The sequence below is a fragment of the Zootoca vivipara genome, chromosome 10, assembly GCF_965207765.1.
Source record: "Zootoca vivipara chromosome 10, rZooViv2.hap1.1, whole genome shotgun sequence".
In the NCBI taxonomy this organism is placed as follows: domain Eukaryota; kingdom Metazoa; phylum Chordata; class Lepidosauria; order Squamata; family Lacertidae; genus Zootoca; species Zootoca vivipara.
The window spans coordinates 53,632,381-53,647,188 of NC_142593.1; the positions used below are offsets into that span (position 1 = coordinate 53,632,381).

The following is a 14,808-nucleotide window of genomic DNA, read 5'->3' on the forward strand; positions in this document are numbered from 1 at the left end:
GTCTAGCGAATCCCATAGGAATGCATTGGAATTTTTTTTTTGCCCATAGGAACGCATTAATTGAATTTCAATGCATTCCTATGAGAAACCGCGATTCGCTAGATGAATTTTTCGTAAAACGAATTCGTCTAGCGAGGCAACCTCCGCTCGAAAAATCCTTTCGTTAAGCGGAAATTTCGTTAAGCAGGGCATTCGTTAAGCGAGGCACCACTGTATATAATGAGTGCATGCTTTATCCTGTTCTGTTTACAAAGACTGCAGGCTGGTATATGTAGTTATTCCCCACCCACCCACCCAATCTTAATCCTCACAGCAACCCTGACAGGTAGGTTGGGAGGAGATGCAGTAGGCGTCATGCGCAATTGGGGTCCTGAACCATGATCTCCCAGGTCTTAGTCCAATGCCTTGGTCCAAGGATGGAGAAAATGCGGGCCCACAGGTGTCTCTGGGCTCCGGCTGCCATCAACCCCAGTTAAAAGGTTGAAAGGTCAGGGATGGTGGAAGCTGAAGTTAAACAGCTTCTGGAGGAAAACAGGTTTCCCATCTTTGCACAAAGAATTCCTCAGGGCGGAGAAATCAGTTCGAATAGGCGTCTCCTAAAAACTCTCAGTGCACTTAACAAACACTCTGTAAACAAGCCACAGTTTACAGGATTCAGTGAGGGAAACCATGGCTGTTTAAAGTGATATAATAGTGCTTTAAATGGATGGTGCAGGTGTGGCCCAAGTCTGTTTTTAATAGCGTTACTTGCACACTATGGGAAGACTCGGGTAATAGCAAAGTTGGGCGTCTGCTTAGGGCTGACGCCTCAGCAGGAGCTCACTGGTCCTTGGGATAGCTCAGTTGGTAGAGCACGGGACTCGTAATCTCAGGGTCGTGGGTTCAAGCCCCAGGTTGAGCAAAAGATTCCTGCATTGCAGGGGGTTGGACTAGATGACCCTCAGGGTCGCTTCCAACTCTACGGTGATTCTATGATTCTGTGACAAGAGCCTTCCCTCTTGCTGCAGTGGGGAGGTAGACATGGTGAGGAAGGACAGACATGAGGGAATGAGTTGCCTGAGAGCCCTCCAGAACTGGGAGCTGATGCCGTCTAAGTGCCTTTATTAACGGGCTAAGTCAACCTCATGGCGACTGGAGATGAGAAAAGGGAGGCGGTGAAGAGAGTCAGAGACACCCCTAGAAACCTGCTCGCTGGAATCAGCGTCTCCGTCTCCCAGTTGTAATCTACAATATCATGTTCTGGTTGAGAGTATTATTATGCTAAAAGACCGTGCTCATTAACCATTAATTATCATCTGCGAGAACAGGCCTGGGAATTGATTTGCCTCTGCAGTCCAATTTAATTCGCCAAGAGGATTTTTGAAAGGGTTCTTCTGCAGCAGAAGGTTAGGCCTGTAGAAGCTGCCGAAAGCCCATGGTGATGGGGGCAGGGGCAAATCCCAGTCTGACTCCCCCCTAAGGATATGTGTGGGAACCAATGAGATCGGGCAAGGGTGTGTTTTATTTTCCCCAGAGAGTTGCATCAATCCTGTGCCAAGGACAAGAGAAACGGAATCTAAAGCTGCTGTTGAGAATTTTCTTTTATTGAAATGATCACATCCACAACATAGCATGACATTGACATTCCCACCAATAGAAACATATTTACATTTTATCTAATGCTAGCTAGTTAGCTGGAGATATTGTGTATATATTAATGTGAGTTGAATGGAGAGGGTCCATAGGTGCCTCTTTAGCACTCAGGTGATCATATTTCGGTTCAATAAGCTGAAATATATATGAGCCTTTTGGCCACACCTGCTTCACTCCCTCCTTCTGCAACCAATTCCCAACCATGGCTTCCTATCCTGGCTTGTTATATTAACCATAGTTTCCTGGTTTGGGTGTAACAGCAAACAGTGGTTCACAGAAGACACCCTGGTTTGTTTGCTCGCTTTTACAAGGGGTGCAAGCATCTGTGACCCACCTGGACATTGGGCGTGGTTGCCACTCGAGTGTGTGAAAGATGCACACAAACCCCACATCTCTCAATGTTGCTTTTGGGATTACTCATTCAATGTGAGCATGTGGCCTTGAGTTTATTGGGCGCCGTGTAGCCAATCTGCACACCAGCAGCTAAGTAGACCTAGGGGACATGACTGTGGCAACCATGGCGGGAAAGGCTTGGGAAACCTCTTGTAGCAGCCTTATAGCAATCTGGTTGGGGCGTGGCTTTTGGCACCCCATCACCAAGGCCCCCAGCAATCAGCAGTTGCCACTTCACATCAAAACCCAATTTCAGCAGCAGTCGCTTGTGGCCAACTCTGCCACTTCGGAAACAAATCGCTGCATGGGCTTTCCCCTTTCCCATCACACATGCAGTTGGTTTTATGACTGTGCTCCGATGCTTGTCTATTTCACTCTAAAGCCAGGTTGGCAAGTTCTGTTGGCAGGAAGGGCCGTAGCTCAGTAAAAGAGTATCTGCTTTGCATGCAGAAGGTCCCAGGTTCAATTTCTGGCACCCTCAGGCAGGACAGGGAAAGATTTTTGCCTTAAATCCTGGACTTCCACAGCTGTTCAGCATAGGCAGGCCTGAGCTAGATGAACCCATCTTCTGACTGAGTGAAAGACAGCTTCCTCTTTCTGCGATTGCTGAAGTTTCTCAAGAGGCATTGGCCCTCCTTTGTTGCTGCCTTCAAACAAAATTAGGGAAGCAAAATTGGGGAAGCTGTGCTTCTGTCACTGCTCGTGGAAACCCTCAACCCCAAGGAACAGCTGAAGAATTTCTCTTTACCTTGGAAAGCTGAAGAATTTCTCTTTACCTTGGAAAGGTACCTTGGAAAACTGTTGTTGTTGTTGTTGTTTAGTCATTTAGTCATGTCCAACTCTTCGTGACCCCATGGACCAGAGCATGCCAGGCACTCCTGTCTTCCACTGCCTCCTGCAGTTTGGTCAAACTCATGTTGGTAGCTTCGAGAACACTGTCCAACCATCTTGTCCTCTGTCGTCCCCTTCTCCTTGTGCCCTCCATCTTTCCCAACATCAGGGTCTTTTCCTGGGAGTCTTCTCTTCTCATGAGGTGGCCAAAGTATTGGAGCCTCAGCTTCAGGATCTGTCCTTCCAGTGAGCACTCAGGGATGATTTCCTTCAGAATTGATAGGTTTGATGTTCTTGCAGTCCATGGGTCTCTCAAGAGTCTCCTCCAGCACCATAATTCAAAAGCATGAATTCTTCGGCGATCAGCCTTCTTTATGGTCCAGCTCTCACTTCTGGGAAAACCATAGCTTTAACTATACAGACCTTTGTCAACAAGGTGATGTCTCTGCTTTTTTAAGATGCTGTCTAGGTTTGTCATTGTTTTTCTCCCAAGAAGAAAAATATACTGGTCCACAAATAGGGTCAAGAATTTCAAGAGGTCATTAGTACCCAGCAATCATTCATTGTAGCTGCTCTATTTTCCAGGCAGCAGTCTGGGGGCTGGAAGTATATTCTAGCATGCAAATAGACCCCTATTACAGTCCCTTTTCTGTTGCTACCGCCTGACATTTCCATTGCAAAAACAAGGGTCTGGTCCTCCTGTTAATTATGGCAAGTCTCTTTTATACAGCAGGCCTCACCTAGCAAGTAATGATTTCCTAAGAAGTGCAGGGCATTATATACAAAACTCAAAGAGACATGCACACATTCAGATCAGAGAATCAGAATTGTGGAGTTGGAAGGGGCCTCGAGGGTCTTCTGGCCCAACCACTGCAGATGACTAGATCCAAGAAAGGAGAGTCCACCACCTCTTGTGGCAGTCTGTTCCTTTGTTGAACAGCTCTTACTCCCAGAAGGTTCTTCCTGGTGTTTAGTCGGAATCTCCTTTCTTGTAACTTGAAGCCATTGGTTCAAGTCCTACCCTCCAGAGCAGCAGAAAACAAACTTGCTCCACCTTGCATATGACAGTCCCTTAGGTATTTGAAGATGGCTATCATGTCTCCTCTTCTCCAGGCTCCTTCAACCGTTCCGCATAAGGTTTGGTTTCCAGACCTTTGATCATCTTGGTTGCCCTCCTCTGCACATGTTCCATCTTATCAATATCCTTCTTGAACTGTGTCGCCCCGAACTGGACACAGTATTCTACTAAATGCAGTCTGGCCAAGGCAAAATAGAGCGGTACTACGGCTTCCCTTGATCTGATGTGGAATCTTTCTCACAAACATGCACACACTTAACTTTAGGGAGGAAGTATATTCACACGAGGGACGCAGGTGGCGCTGTGGGTTAAACCACAGAGCCTAGAGCTTGCCGATCAGAAGGTTGGCGGTTCGAATCCCTGCAACGGGGTGAGCTCCCGTTGCTCAGTCCCAGCTCCTGCCAACCTAGCAGTTCGAAAGCACCTCAAAGTGCAAGTAGATAAATAGGTACCGCTACAGCGGGAAGGTAAACAGCGTTTCCGTGTGCTGCTCTGATTCGCCAGAAGCGGCTTTGTCATGCTGGCCACATGACCTGGAAGCTGTACACCGGCTCCCTCGGCCAATAATGCGAGATGAGCGCCGCAACCCCAGAGTCGGTCACGACTGGACCTAATGGTCAGGGGTCCCTTTACCTTTTATATTCACAAGAAGAGCAGTAGCAGAGCATATCAAAGGTTCATCATCCCATTTCCCCCAGTAGCCAACTTGATGCCACCAACAGGGTGGCTTTAATGTCCACCCTTAGCAAGGCAGGGTCTGTGGGCATCAGTCACAATCTACATGTAAAGTAACACCTGCTCCTAGAAGAGGAGTTTGGATTTGATATCCCGCTTTATCACTACCCGAAGGAGTCTCAAAGCGGCTAACATTCTCCTTTCCCTTCCTCCCCCACAACAAACACTCTGTGAGGTGAGTGGGGCTGAGAGACTTCAGAGAAGTGTGACTAGCCCAAGGTCACCCAGCAGCTGCATGTGGAGGAACGGAGACCCGAACCCGGTTCCCCAGATACGAGTCTACCCCTCTTAACCACTACACCACACTGGCTCTCTGCTTCTATACTGGGAGGCTCATTTTCCTTATAAACAAAAATGTTTTAACACTTTTCAATTGCAATCTGGCAGGGCTTCCTGGGATCCGCTAAGATGGCTTTGTGGCCTTAGACGTTGGCTCCGAAATTAGACAGGGAACCTATGTCTCTCCAGATAATCAATGATCTCCAATTCACATCAGCTCCAACCAGCATGACCCCTGGTCATGGATGATGGGAGTTGGGAGTTCAGCAATCTCCAGAGCGCTACAGGTTCCCCAGTCAATGGTTGCATCAAGTTTGTGCCAAGTGCCCTGGCGTCGCAAAAATAAATGCTAAGACCGTAGCAGCAGTTTAAAGTGCTGCTGCAGTTTTGTTTGGATTTTTTATTTTTATTTTAAGGGCTGCATCGTGCCAAGCCATGATTCATGCATCCTTGGACTGGTATCAGCATGCAAGTTGATGACGGGACCATTTGCAAATCCATTGTGCACAGAGGGAGGCAATTGCGCTTTCCTGACCTGCCCAGGTTGCATCATGCTGTTTGCAAACCCTCTGAAGGGCTGGTTTCCAAGAGCACAAGCTGTGACCTTGCATGCCGGCACAGCTCACCTTAGAATGAATGGATGGGGCTGAGCCTGTGGAACATGGTGGGATTTTTGGGCTTATTATGGTGCCCTCAGTGGACGTGGGGCTTTCTCACATAGACAAAAGGGGCACGGCCCCTACATGGAGGAGATTACGGTGTAAAAGTTGAGGGTGATGGAGAATGGATGGGGGAGGAGGAGAGGGAACAAGGGATGCACCTCAAAAAAGACATTACATTGCTGGGAAACATGCAGAAGGGATAGCCAGCATTGCATCAATGAGATGTTTTGGCCAAAGCCCAGCAATGATGAGCTTTGTAGTCCCACCCAGAGGGTACCAGATCGGCTACGCACTTTCATCGGAATACTGAATCCCATTGAATTAGATGCCTCTTACGCCTGAGCAGAGAAGTGTATGATTGCACTGTTAAATGAATGAAGGGTTGGAAAACTTTTCCTAGAAGGACAGGTCAAAGGGTTGGAGGTCTTTTAGTCTAGAACAAGAAATGATTCAGCAGGGGGGTCGGTGAAGGTTGAGGTGTCACAAAATGGTGACGAGAAAGCTGTGGGTAGACAGAAGCTTTTCTCCCTCGCTCATAATGCTAGAACTTGGGGAGAGCCGATGAAACTGATTCTTGGAAGATTTAGGATGGGTAGATTAATAATAATAATAATAATAATAATAATAATAATAATAATAATAATTTATTTATACCCCGCCCATCTGGCTGGGTTTCCCCAGCCACTCTGGGCGGCTTCCAACAGAAAAATAAAACACAGTAATCTATTAAACATTAAAAGCCTCCCTGAACAGGGCTGCCTTCAGATGTCTTCTAAAAGTCTGGTAGTTGTTTTCCTCTTTGAGATCTGTTGGGAGGGCGTTCCACAGGGCAGGCGCCACCACTGAGAAGGCCCTCTGCCTAGTTCCCTGCAACTTGGCTTCTCGCAACGAGGGAACCGCCAGAAGGACTTCTTCATACAAACACATAATTGAAACATGGAAGTGGTGACAGTCGCTGGCTTATGTGTCTTTAAGAAGATGCTAGGCGGAAGATCAAAGGCTGTTAGCCAGGATGGCAACATAGAACCTGCATGTTCAGGTGCAGTATACTTCTGAATATCAGTTGATGAGGAGCACCTGAAGGAGGGGACCGTCACCTCCAAGCCCTGCTTGGGGGCTCTAGTTAGACTTGGACAGCTTACAAAGCAGACCACTGGAGGTTTCTTAGGGACAAATGCAACGATCAAATGCATTTTCCGGCTTTGTTTCAGCTGGGAATGGGTGGGGTGTCTCAACCTGTGTGCAAGGTAAACAGCAGCCCTTGGCTACACCCAGAATACACTGTGCACAAGAGAAGTGGTTTTTTTTTTTTAAAGTGGCAAGCCACCCGTATAGAAGCCATGCGGGCTGGCTGTGTAACAGGGTGGAGTTTGCACAAAGGACAAAGGCGCTCACAATAGCCCTCCCTGTGACCCTGCTTCTCAGACTGATCTTGTGACGCCACTGTCAAGACATCCAGCACCTGGCCAATGAAGTGGTGCAGCAAAAGTGGGCATGCGTTGAGATAGTGGGCTGGTTGGCAAGCAATCGCGTGAGTGCTGCCAGGCCAAATATTGGCATATTTAGGGAGAGCCATAGCTTAGTGGCAGAGAACCTGCCTTGCATGCAGAAGGTCCCAGGTCCAACAGAGCTCCCATTTCCATGGTGGTTTAACCACCAGTCCTTTTTTCCAGGGAACTCTCAGAATTGTAGCTCTTTGAGGAGGATCTCTTAACAACCCTTAACTGCATTTAAAACAGAATGGAAGAAACGAAATGTGGTGTGGATTTGGGATGTGGGTTTGTGCTGCCACCTGCTGGCTCCAGGAGCTCGCTTCTCTCTCTCTCTCTCTCTTTTTAATAGCCTTTATTGAGATTAAAACAATACTACAGTATACATAAAATACATACAAATAAAAACTACAACCAAAACATGAATCAAATCCGCCATTATGTAAATCTTACATTTTCTTCTTATAAGTTGACTTCCACTCATCTTCATCCCGTGCTACAGATATACTTATTTATACTGCTTTGAATCAATCTCTTTTTGGAATCTCTACAGAATATTTGTTGTAAACCCAAGTCTTTTCAGATATTCTCCAAATTTTTCCCAATTATGATTAAATTTCTTATAGGTACCCCCTCTTATTGCATTTGTCAGCCTGGCCAAATCAATGTAACTGATTACTTTTTCCTGCCGATCTCTAATTGTAGGCGTCTCCTGTGATTTCCATAATTTAGCGATTAAAATCCTTGCCGCTGCCACTGAGTACAGGAATGCTTTTTCGTCCTGTTTATCAATTCCCTCATCTACCACGCCCAATAGAAATGATTCTGGAGGTTTTTTTTATGTTGTATTTGAGTATTTTTTTCAATTCCTCCAATACATCATTCCAAAAAGGTTTTATTTTTGTACAGTGTCACCAAATATGTAAAAAGGTCCCTACCTCTTTGTGGCATCTCCAGCAATGGTTGTCCTTGGTTTTGTACATTTTATGGATTTTGACTGGCATCAGGTACCACTTATAAAACATCTTAATTAGGTTTTCTTTAACTCCCTCTGACGCTGTGAATTTCCAAGATACTTTCCAAAGTTTTTCCCATCTATCCATCCCTATAGATTTCCCCAACTCCATTGCCCACTTGGTCATCGTTTCCTTAACTGCTTCATCTTTAACCTCCCACTCCAGAATTGTATTATACATCTTACACCAGGAGCTTGCTTCTCACTCAGTTCTTTGTGTGCTAAGCTTTCCGCACAGCGAGGTCCACTTGCGGCATCCAAGATGGTTTCCAGGAATCCTTGTCTGACTGGTGTCTGTAGCTACTGTGGCAAAAGTTGGAGGTTCCTCAGCCTTTTAGTTCTTGTGTTTGATGTGGCCTCTGTTCAGTTGCCAACTAGGTTAGCCCATTTTAGAATCGTAGAATTGTCATTTAGTCCAACCCCCTTCAATGTAGGAATCCCTGCCACAGCTGTCCCCCTGGGTGGGCTTGAACCACCATCCTGTTGGTTAACAGCCAGACCCATCGAAAGAACTGTGCGTGCAAATTTGACAATGTAGCCCACGTTTCAATACCAGGTTTTTTTGCAGCTGAATAAATTAAGAAAAATAAGTATGGAGGAACAGGTATTGTTCTCTCCATGATTAAGCTACCCAAGGGTTCTTGGAGATCTTTTTTAAAACGGGGGGGGGGGGGGTTGGCCAGTCAGCTGTTAGAGATGCTTCAAAACTGCTGAAGGAGCCAATGAATGTAAAAGAGCAGTTGCCATGGCACCTTCTGGAACTGCCACCATGGCAGAAATCATGGGGCGCTTGTGCAGGAAGCAGCACCCACCCACCTGGGAATTGCTACAGTTTATTTACATGCCACCTTTGGACCAAAAAGCTCCCCCCCCCCGGCAGCTTCCAGAGAAGAAACACATAAATTCAAAAATGCACATTGCAAATTATTATTTTTTAAATTCAAAACGGGATCTTAGCATTTCAAAAACATGAAGATCCACATGCGACAGGCATCTCATTGTTGACATTTTTAGGAGTAGAGTATTTAATTGGCAGTGGCCTAGAAGTGCTTTCCTCATATTTATAATTTTTTAAGATGTTCATGTTACCTTATGGAGTATTAAAAAGCAATGCTTATACAATTTCTAATTGAATGCTTTCCCTTAACTGTTCTATTTTTAAGTTGTGTTTCTCTTAAGGGTTTTGTGGTTCTTTTCCTTTAGCTATAGTCCATCAACACTGAATGGCCCACAGAGTCTCCATCTGATTCATAGAATCATAGAATTGTTGAGTTGGAAGGGATCCCAAAGGTCATCTAGACCAACCCCCTGCAATGCAGGAATCCCATCTAAAGCATCCCTGGCAGATGGCCACCCAACCACTGCTTTAAAAGTTCCAGAGAAGGAGAGTCCACTACATCTCATGAGAGTTGGCAAACAGCTCTTGCTGTCAGAAGGTTCTTCCTGTTGTTGACAGGGCCGGCCCTACGGCAAGGCCGGGTGGCGCAGGGTGCCGGGCCGTCAGGGGGCAGGCGCACTGCGCCCGCCAAACAGCCGCGCTGGGAAATGGGGCGGGGGCGGCGGCACCGGAGGGATCTTCGCATCAGGGCGCCAGATATGCTTAAGACGGCCCTGGTTGTTGAGTCCTGTTCTCTCCAGAGCAGGAGAAAACAAGCTTCCTCCATCTTCCATGTTCCATAGCCCTTTAGATACTTGAAGATGGCTATCATACATAGCTGCCAAGTCTCCCGTATTCCCCGGGAAACCCCCATTTTTCCAGCTGTTCCCAGCCAAAAAAAACGGATTTTTTTTGCTTTTCCCCGGTTTATTCTGGCGCGGCGGCCATTTTGGAACTGGGCGGAGCATGCTCAGAAGCGACTTTTGATGCTGCTTTGCCCAGTTCCAAAATGGCGGCAGCGCTACTTCCGGTCTGCTACTTCTGGTCCAGTCCCTTATTTCTCAGGCCGGAACTTGGCAGCTATGCTATCATATCTCCTCTCAGTCTCCTCTTTTCAAGGCTAAACATACCCAGCTCCTTCAACCGTTCCTCATAAGGCTTGGTTTCCAGAACATTCCTGTGTTCCTAAACTAGCCTCCCCCAATCTTGAGACTCCAGATACTGCTGGATTCCCAACTCCCATCCGTCTCAGCCAGCCTGGCCAGCTGTCAGTGATGTTGTGAACTGGAGTCTGAAAACATATAAAGGGCCACAGATTCAGACAGGACCTTATAGGCATGTTCCAACTCCATATTCAGCGGAGCTGCCCAGAACTGATAATGTTGCTTCTCCTTTTTTGCAGGCAAGACAAGTTGAAGATCCACATGAGGAAGCACACGGGAGAAAGGCCCTACCTCTGCATCCACTGCAACGCCAAATTCGTCCACAACTACGACCTGAAGAACCACATGCGTATCCACACGGGCATCCGCCCTTACCAATGCAAGTTCTGCTACAAGAGCTTCACCCGCTCGGACCACCTGCACCGCCACATCAAGCGCCAGAGCTGCCGGATCTCCCGGCCCAGGAGGGGGCGCAAGCCGGCCACCTGGAGAGCGGCCAGCTTGCTGTTTGCGCAGAACGGCCAGCCGGACGACAAAAGCTTCCTGGTGCCTCCGGCCCTTGAGCAGATGAGCAGCCACCTGGGCAGTGCGGCCATGTGCCTTCCGGGCCCCAGCCCTAAGCATTTTATGGACGGGGCCAAGAACGCCCTGAATTTGCAAGAGCTGGAGAGCCAGTTTGAGGAAACTCAAATGAAGCTGTTTGGGCGGACACACCTGGACGTGGAGAGGAACGGAGGCCTCTTTGCCTTTGCGCTGGGCCACAATGAGAGCCTCTCGGCCCGGCCGTATTTCTCCCTTCCCGACCCCTGGGGGACGGGGTTCAATGGACTGGCGGGACTCAACCACCTTGCTCCCATTTCCGAAGCGAGCAACTAAGTGCCACCTTCCATCCAATGGATGGTTTTGGTAGGTTGACGGCTGGCAGAGGAACTAAATTTCAGCTAGGAAGCCAAATCATGTGCAATTCTGACTCCTTGCTTCTTTCTGTCCCATACAGTGCATGTGATTGGTTAACTCTGGTCACATGGGAAGTACAGTGGTACCTTGGTTCTCAAACTGAATCCGTTCCGGAAGTCCGTTCCAAAACCAAAGCGTTCCAAAACCAAGGCACGCTTTCCCATAGAAAGTAATGCAAAATGGATTAATCCGTGCCGGACATTTAAAAGCAACCCCTAGCATAGTAGCATGAATTTTACTATCTAATGCAGTGTTTCCCAACCTTGTGCCTCCAGATGTTTTGGGACTACAACTCCCATCATCCCTAGCTAGCAAGACCAGTGGTCAGGAATGATGGGAATTGTAGTCCGAAAACATCTGGAGGTACAAGGTTGGGAAACACTGATCTAATGAGACCATTGATCCATAAAATGAAAGCAATAAGCAATGTATTGTACTATAAAATAAACACAGTATTGTAGATGATAAAAATTAAAACTATTTTTTCCCCTGACATGCCCTGATAGTCATTGTTTGGATGGGGGGCTTTTATACATTTCCGCAGTCACACAATCAATCAATCAATCAGTAGCTGAACTGGGTTCCACACAGTCACAAAAACAAATTAACCGAAAAAGACTCAAAAACAAAAACACAAAATAAATAGCAAAAACAAAAGCGCCAAAGTTAATCCATTCCAGAAGTCCGTTTGACTTCTGAAATGTTCGAAAACCAAGGCGCAGCTTCTGATTGGTGCAGGTGCTCCGGAAACAATAGGCGACAGTCGCATTGGATGTTCGGCTTCCGAAAAATGTTCGAAAACTGGAACACTTACTTCCGGGTTTTCGGCGTTTGGGAACCAAGGCATTTGAGAACCAAGGTACCACTGTATCTTATTACGTCCGCCATTTTGTTTTGTGTGTGAGTGACTTGACTGCCATGGCTGCATCTTCATGAACACCAAAGAAGAGGCGTTAGATATGGTAACTGTCTTTCCAAACACAACAAAGGAGAGGAGTGCTAGATCTTAAGACACAGCCAGTCTGTTATGGGAAGAAACATTGGGGTCACGAGCTGTTTAGGGCTTTAAAGCACCAGCACCTCACATTGGGCCTGGAAGCACATAGGCGGCCAATGTTAATTCTTTCAGAAGGTGAAACTCGGAAAATTAGAATATCATCAAAAAGTGCATTTATTTCAGTAACGCAACTTAAAAGGTGAAACCAATATATGAGATAGATGCATGACATGCAAAGCAAGATATGTCAAGCCTTTATTTGTTGTAATTGTCATTATTTGTCGTTAGGCAGGCCAATTATAAGTGGAATGCATTTAATTAAATGTAATAGTGATGCTTATTTTTGTTTATTTTTGTATTATTGTAACTATTTGTTTTATTACTGTGGAACTTCCAAAAGAAAGCATTTGTAAAAATTAAAAAGAAATATAAAAAACAATAAGTTGCATTACTGAAATAAATGCACTTTTTGACGATATTCTAATTTTCCGAGTTTCACCTGTAGGTGTAATATGTACCGTATCAGTTGAAATTCCAGTAGACAGTTTCTGCACTCGTTGAAGCCTCCAGGTTGTCTGTAAGGGCAGCCCCACAAACTGTGCATTACAGTAGTCTAGCTGGGAGGTTACCAGAGAGCATGGGAGGGTGCTCTCCCATTTTTATGTGCAACCTTCCTTCCAAGAATAATGAAAGAAAAACCATAGGACCATGGCTTTAAAGAATGGACTACTGAAAGCAACGTTCCTTGTACCTGTAATTTCTTTTCTTTTTCTCTCCGTAGGCCCTCTTCAGCACTGCTTGGCTCCCTCTGGTGAAGGGACCTTTCAAGGATCAAAGACTTTTTTTTCTTACTGGAAGACTGTTTAAATGCCCCCCCCCAAAAAAACCCTGCCTGCGTTTGTTTAAAACCCACCAAAAGACTTCTCTTATTTGCACCAATGTGGGGAAGGAGAACAGAACCTTTTGAGAACCGCGTCGGACTATTTTTGTTTCTAAATGTACAGACATCTTTCTGAGCTACTGTTTTGCAGATTATGGCTTCCTTCAGGTTTTGAGGGGTTATTTGAGTGTGGGGAGGGCTTGGGGGGGTGGCGGGAGTGTCCTACGATTTGGAGTCCTTGTAAAATATCCAAAGATTCTGAGTACTGTATAATCTACAAGAACTTGAAGCAAAAGGGACATGCTTTCGTTATGTTTCCTGTTTGTCGGGATGGGGTATTGTCAGGAGGGTGGAAGATCCTTTGGAAATTTTCTATTTATAACTATTTTTATGTGACTGCTTTATGTAAAAAGAAGAATGGGGGTGGGATACCATGTCAAATAGATTTGCCTTAGATAATCAAGGGACAATCATCCTTAACTCTTGTGGACGCTCTAGATTCTTGTTTTAAAAGACCGGAAAAGATACTTTTATGTATTTATTAAGCAGTATTAGTTGATTTTCTTTTTCTTAAATTATTGGCAACATGCAGGGTGTTTTTTTTTAAATGCACACCAGTAAAACACAGGGAAGGGAAAGGCTGATTCACACATGACAGGGCAGCAAACCTAGGTTTGTCGCCAGGTGTACACTCAACAGGTAACATAACCATGGCCGGTCATGGCTTTCTGACAAATGTACTTCGATAATGCACGTATTTGTAAGCCTATGGGTCACATGTGCTTAAGACATCTTCAGGGCACACCAAAGAACGTAATGTGTGAAAAGATGCTAGCAGGTGTTCCAAACATTTAACCCAGCCTTCCCCCAACCTGGTGCCCTTCAAACGTTTTGAACTACAACACACAGTTCAAACCCACCCGTGTACATTTAGCACCGTTCTGTTTGACTTACGGGATCCCCAGACTGGGCTGCTTCCAAAGGCCTTTTCTATGTGACTTTGCACCTTATTAGACTTCTTGATTGTTAAAGGGAACAATGGGAGCTGATTGTGTTGCTGTTGTTAACAAGTTAAGGCTGATTGCCCCTGGATGATCTCATTTGGGTTATATGTTAGCTGGCTCATGGCTGGGCTCGTTTTTCTGGTGGAAGGGACGTTACAGACCATAATGCTCTCGCAGCTTCTTGACATTTCACTGCAGTGCAGTGGCATCCCACAATTGCAGCTGCCTGCTTCGAGGGGGCGAATACCCCATTGTGGGCCTGCCCTGCCCTTGGCTAATTGTTCCCTGTGATCAAGTACGTGTAGAATTTTTCCACGGCACCTGGAACCTAGATTCTGACAACCTTCCGCTTTCCTTTGTTTTATTTCTCTGTTTGTTTATATATATATATAAATAATGCATACTTCTAGACCCTATGATTTTGGAGATACATTTGAAGTCATGCGACATGGACCTTGGTGCAATGAGCTCTGGTTGGTGCCCTGATGAGAGATCTGCTCTACAAAAGGATTTCAGCAGCACACACACACTTATAAAGGGATGGTTGCCCCTCCAACGAAGTGAACAGGAAATCTCGCTTCGGCAGAAGCTCCCTCTCTGTGTCGGCATCACAGCACACAAGAGGTTCTGGACTATGGCTGGCAGTTTCTGGAACTTTGGAGGTGGGTTTGAAGCTCAGTTAGGCACCTGCTGCATCGCCGAGCTTCATCATCTACCCATGCGCCTTGCGTTTCGATTCCCCCAAAGCTATCCACATGTCTGCCATGCAGGTGGAAGCAACTGTGCTGCTGGTTTCTGCCTCTCTCCCCACCCCA

The 14,808-nt window shown here is 46.2% G+C and overlaps 1 protein-coding gene across 3 annotated transcripts in view; it reads left to right on the forward strand.

Annotated features, from left to right (window-relative positions):
* ZBTB7C (zinc finger and BTB domain containing 7C) overlaps positions 1-14,409 on the forward strand; it is an 84,254-nt gene extending 69,845 nt beyond the window's left edge. For all 3 annotated transcript variants that reach the window (XM_060280371.2, XM_060280373.2, XM_088652652.1), the window contains 2 exons: positions 10,395-11,061; positions 12,891-14,409. In XM_060280371.2, coding sequence (XP_060136354.1) covers positions 10,395-11,031 — 637 coding nt within the window. In that variant the 3' untranslated portion in view covers positions 11,032-11,061; positions 12,891-14,409. The remainder of the gene's footprint in view (positions 1-10,394; positions 11,062-12,890) is intronic.
* The last annotated feature ends 399 nt before the right edge of the window (positions 14,410-14,808 follow it).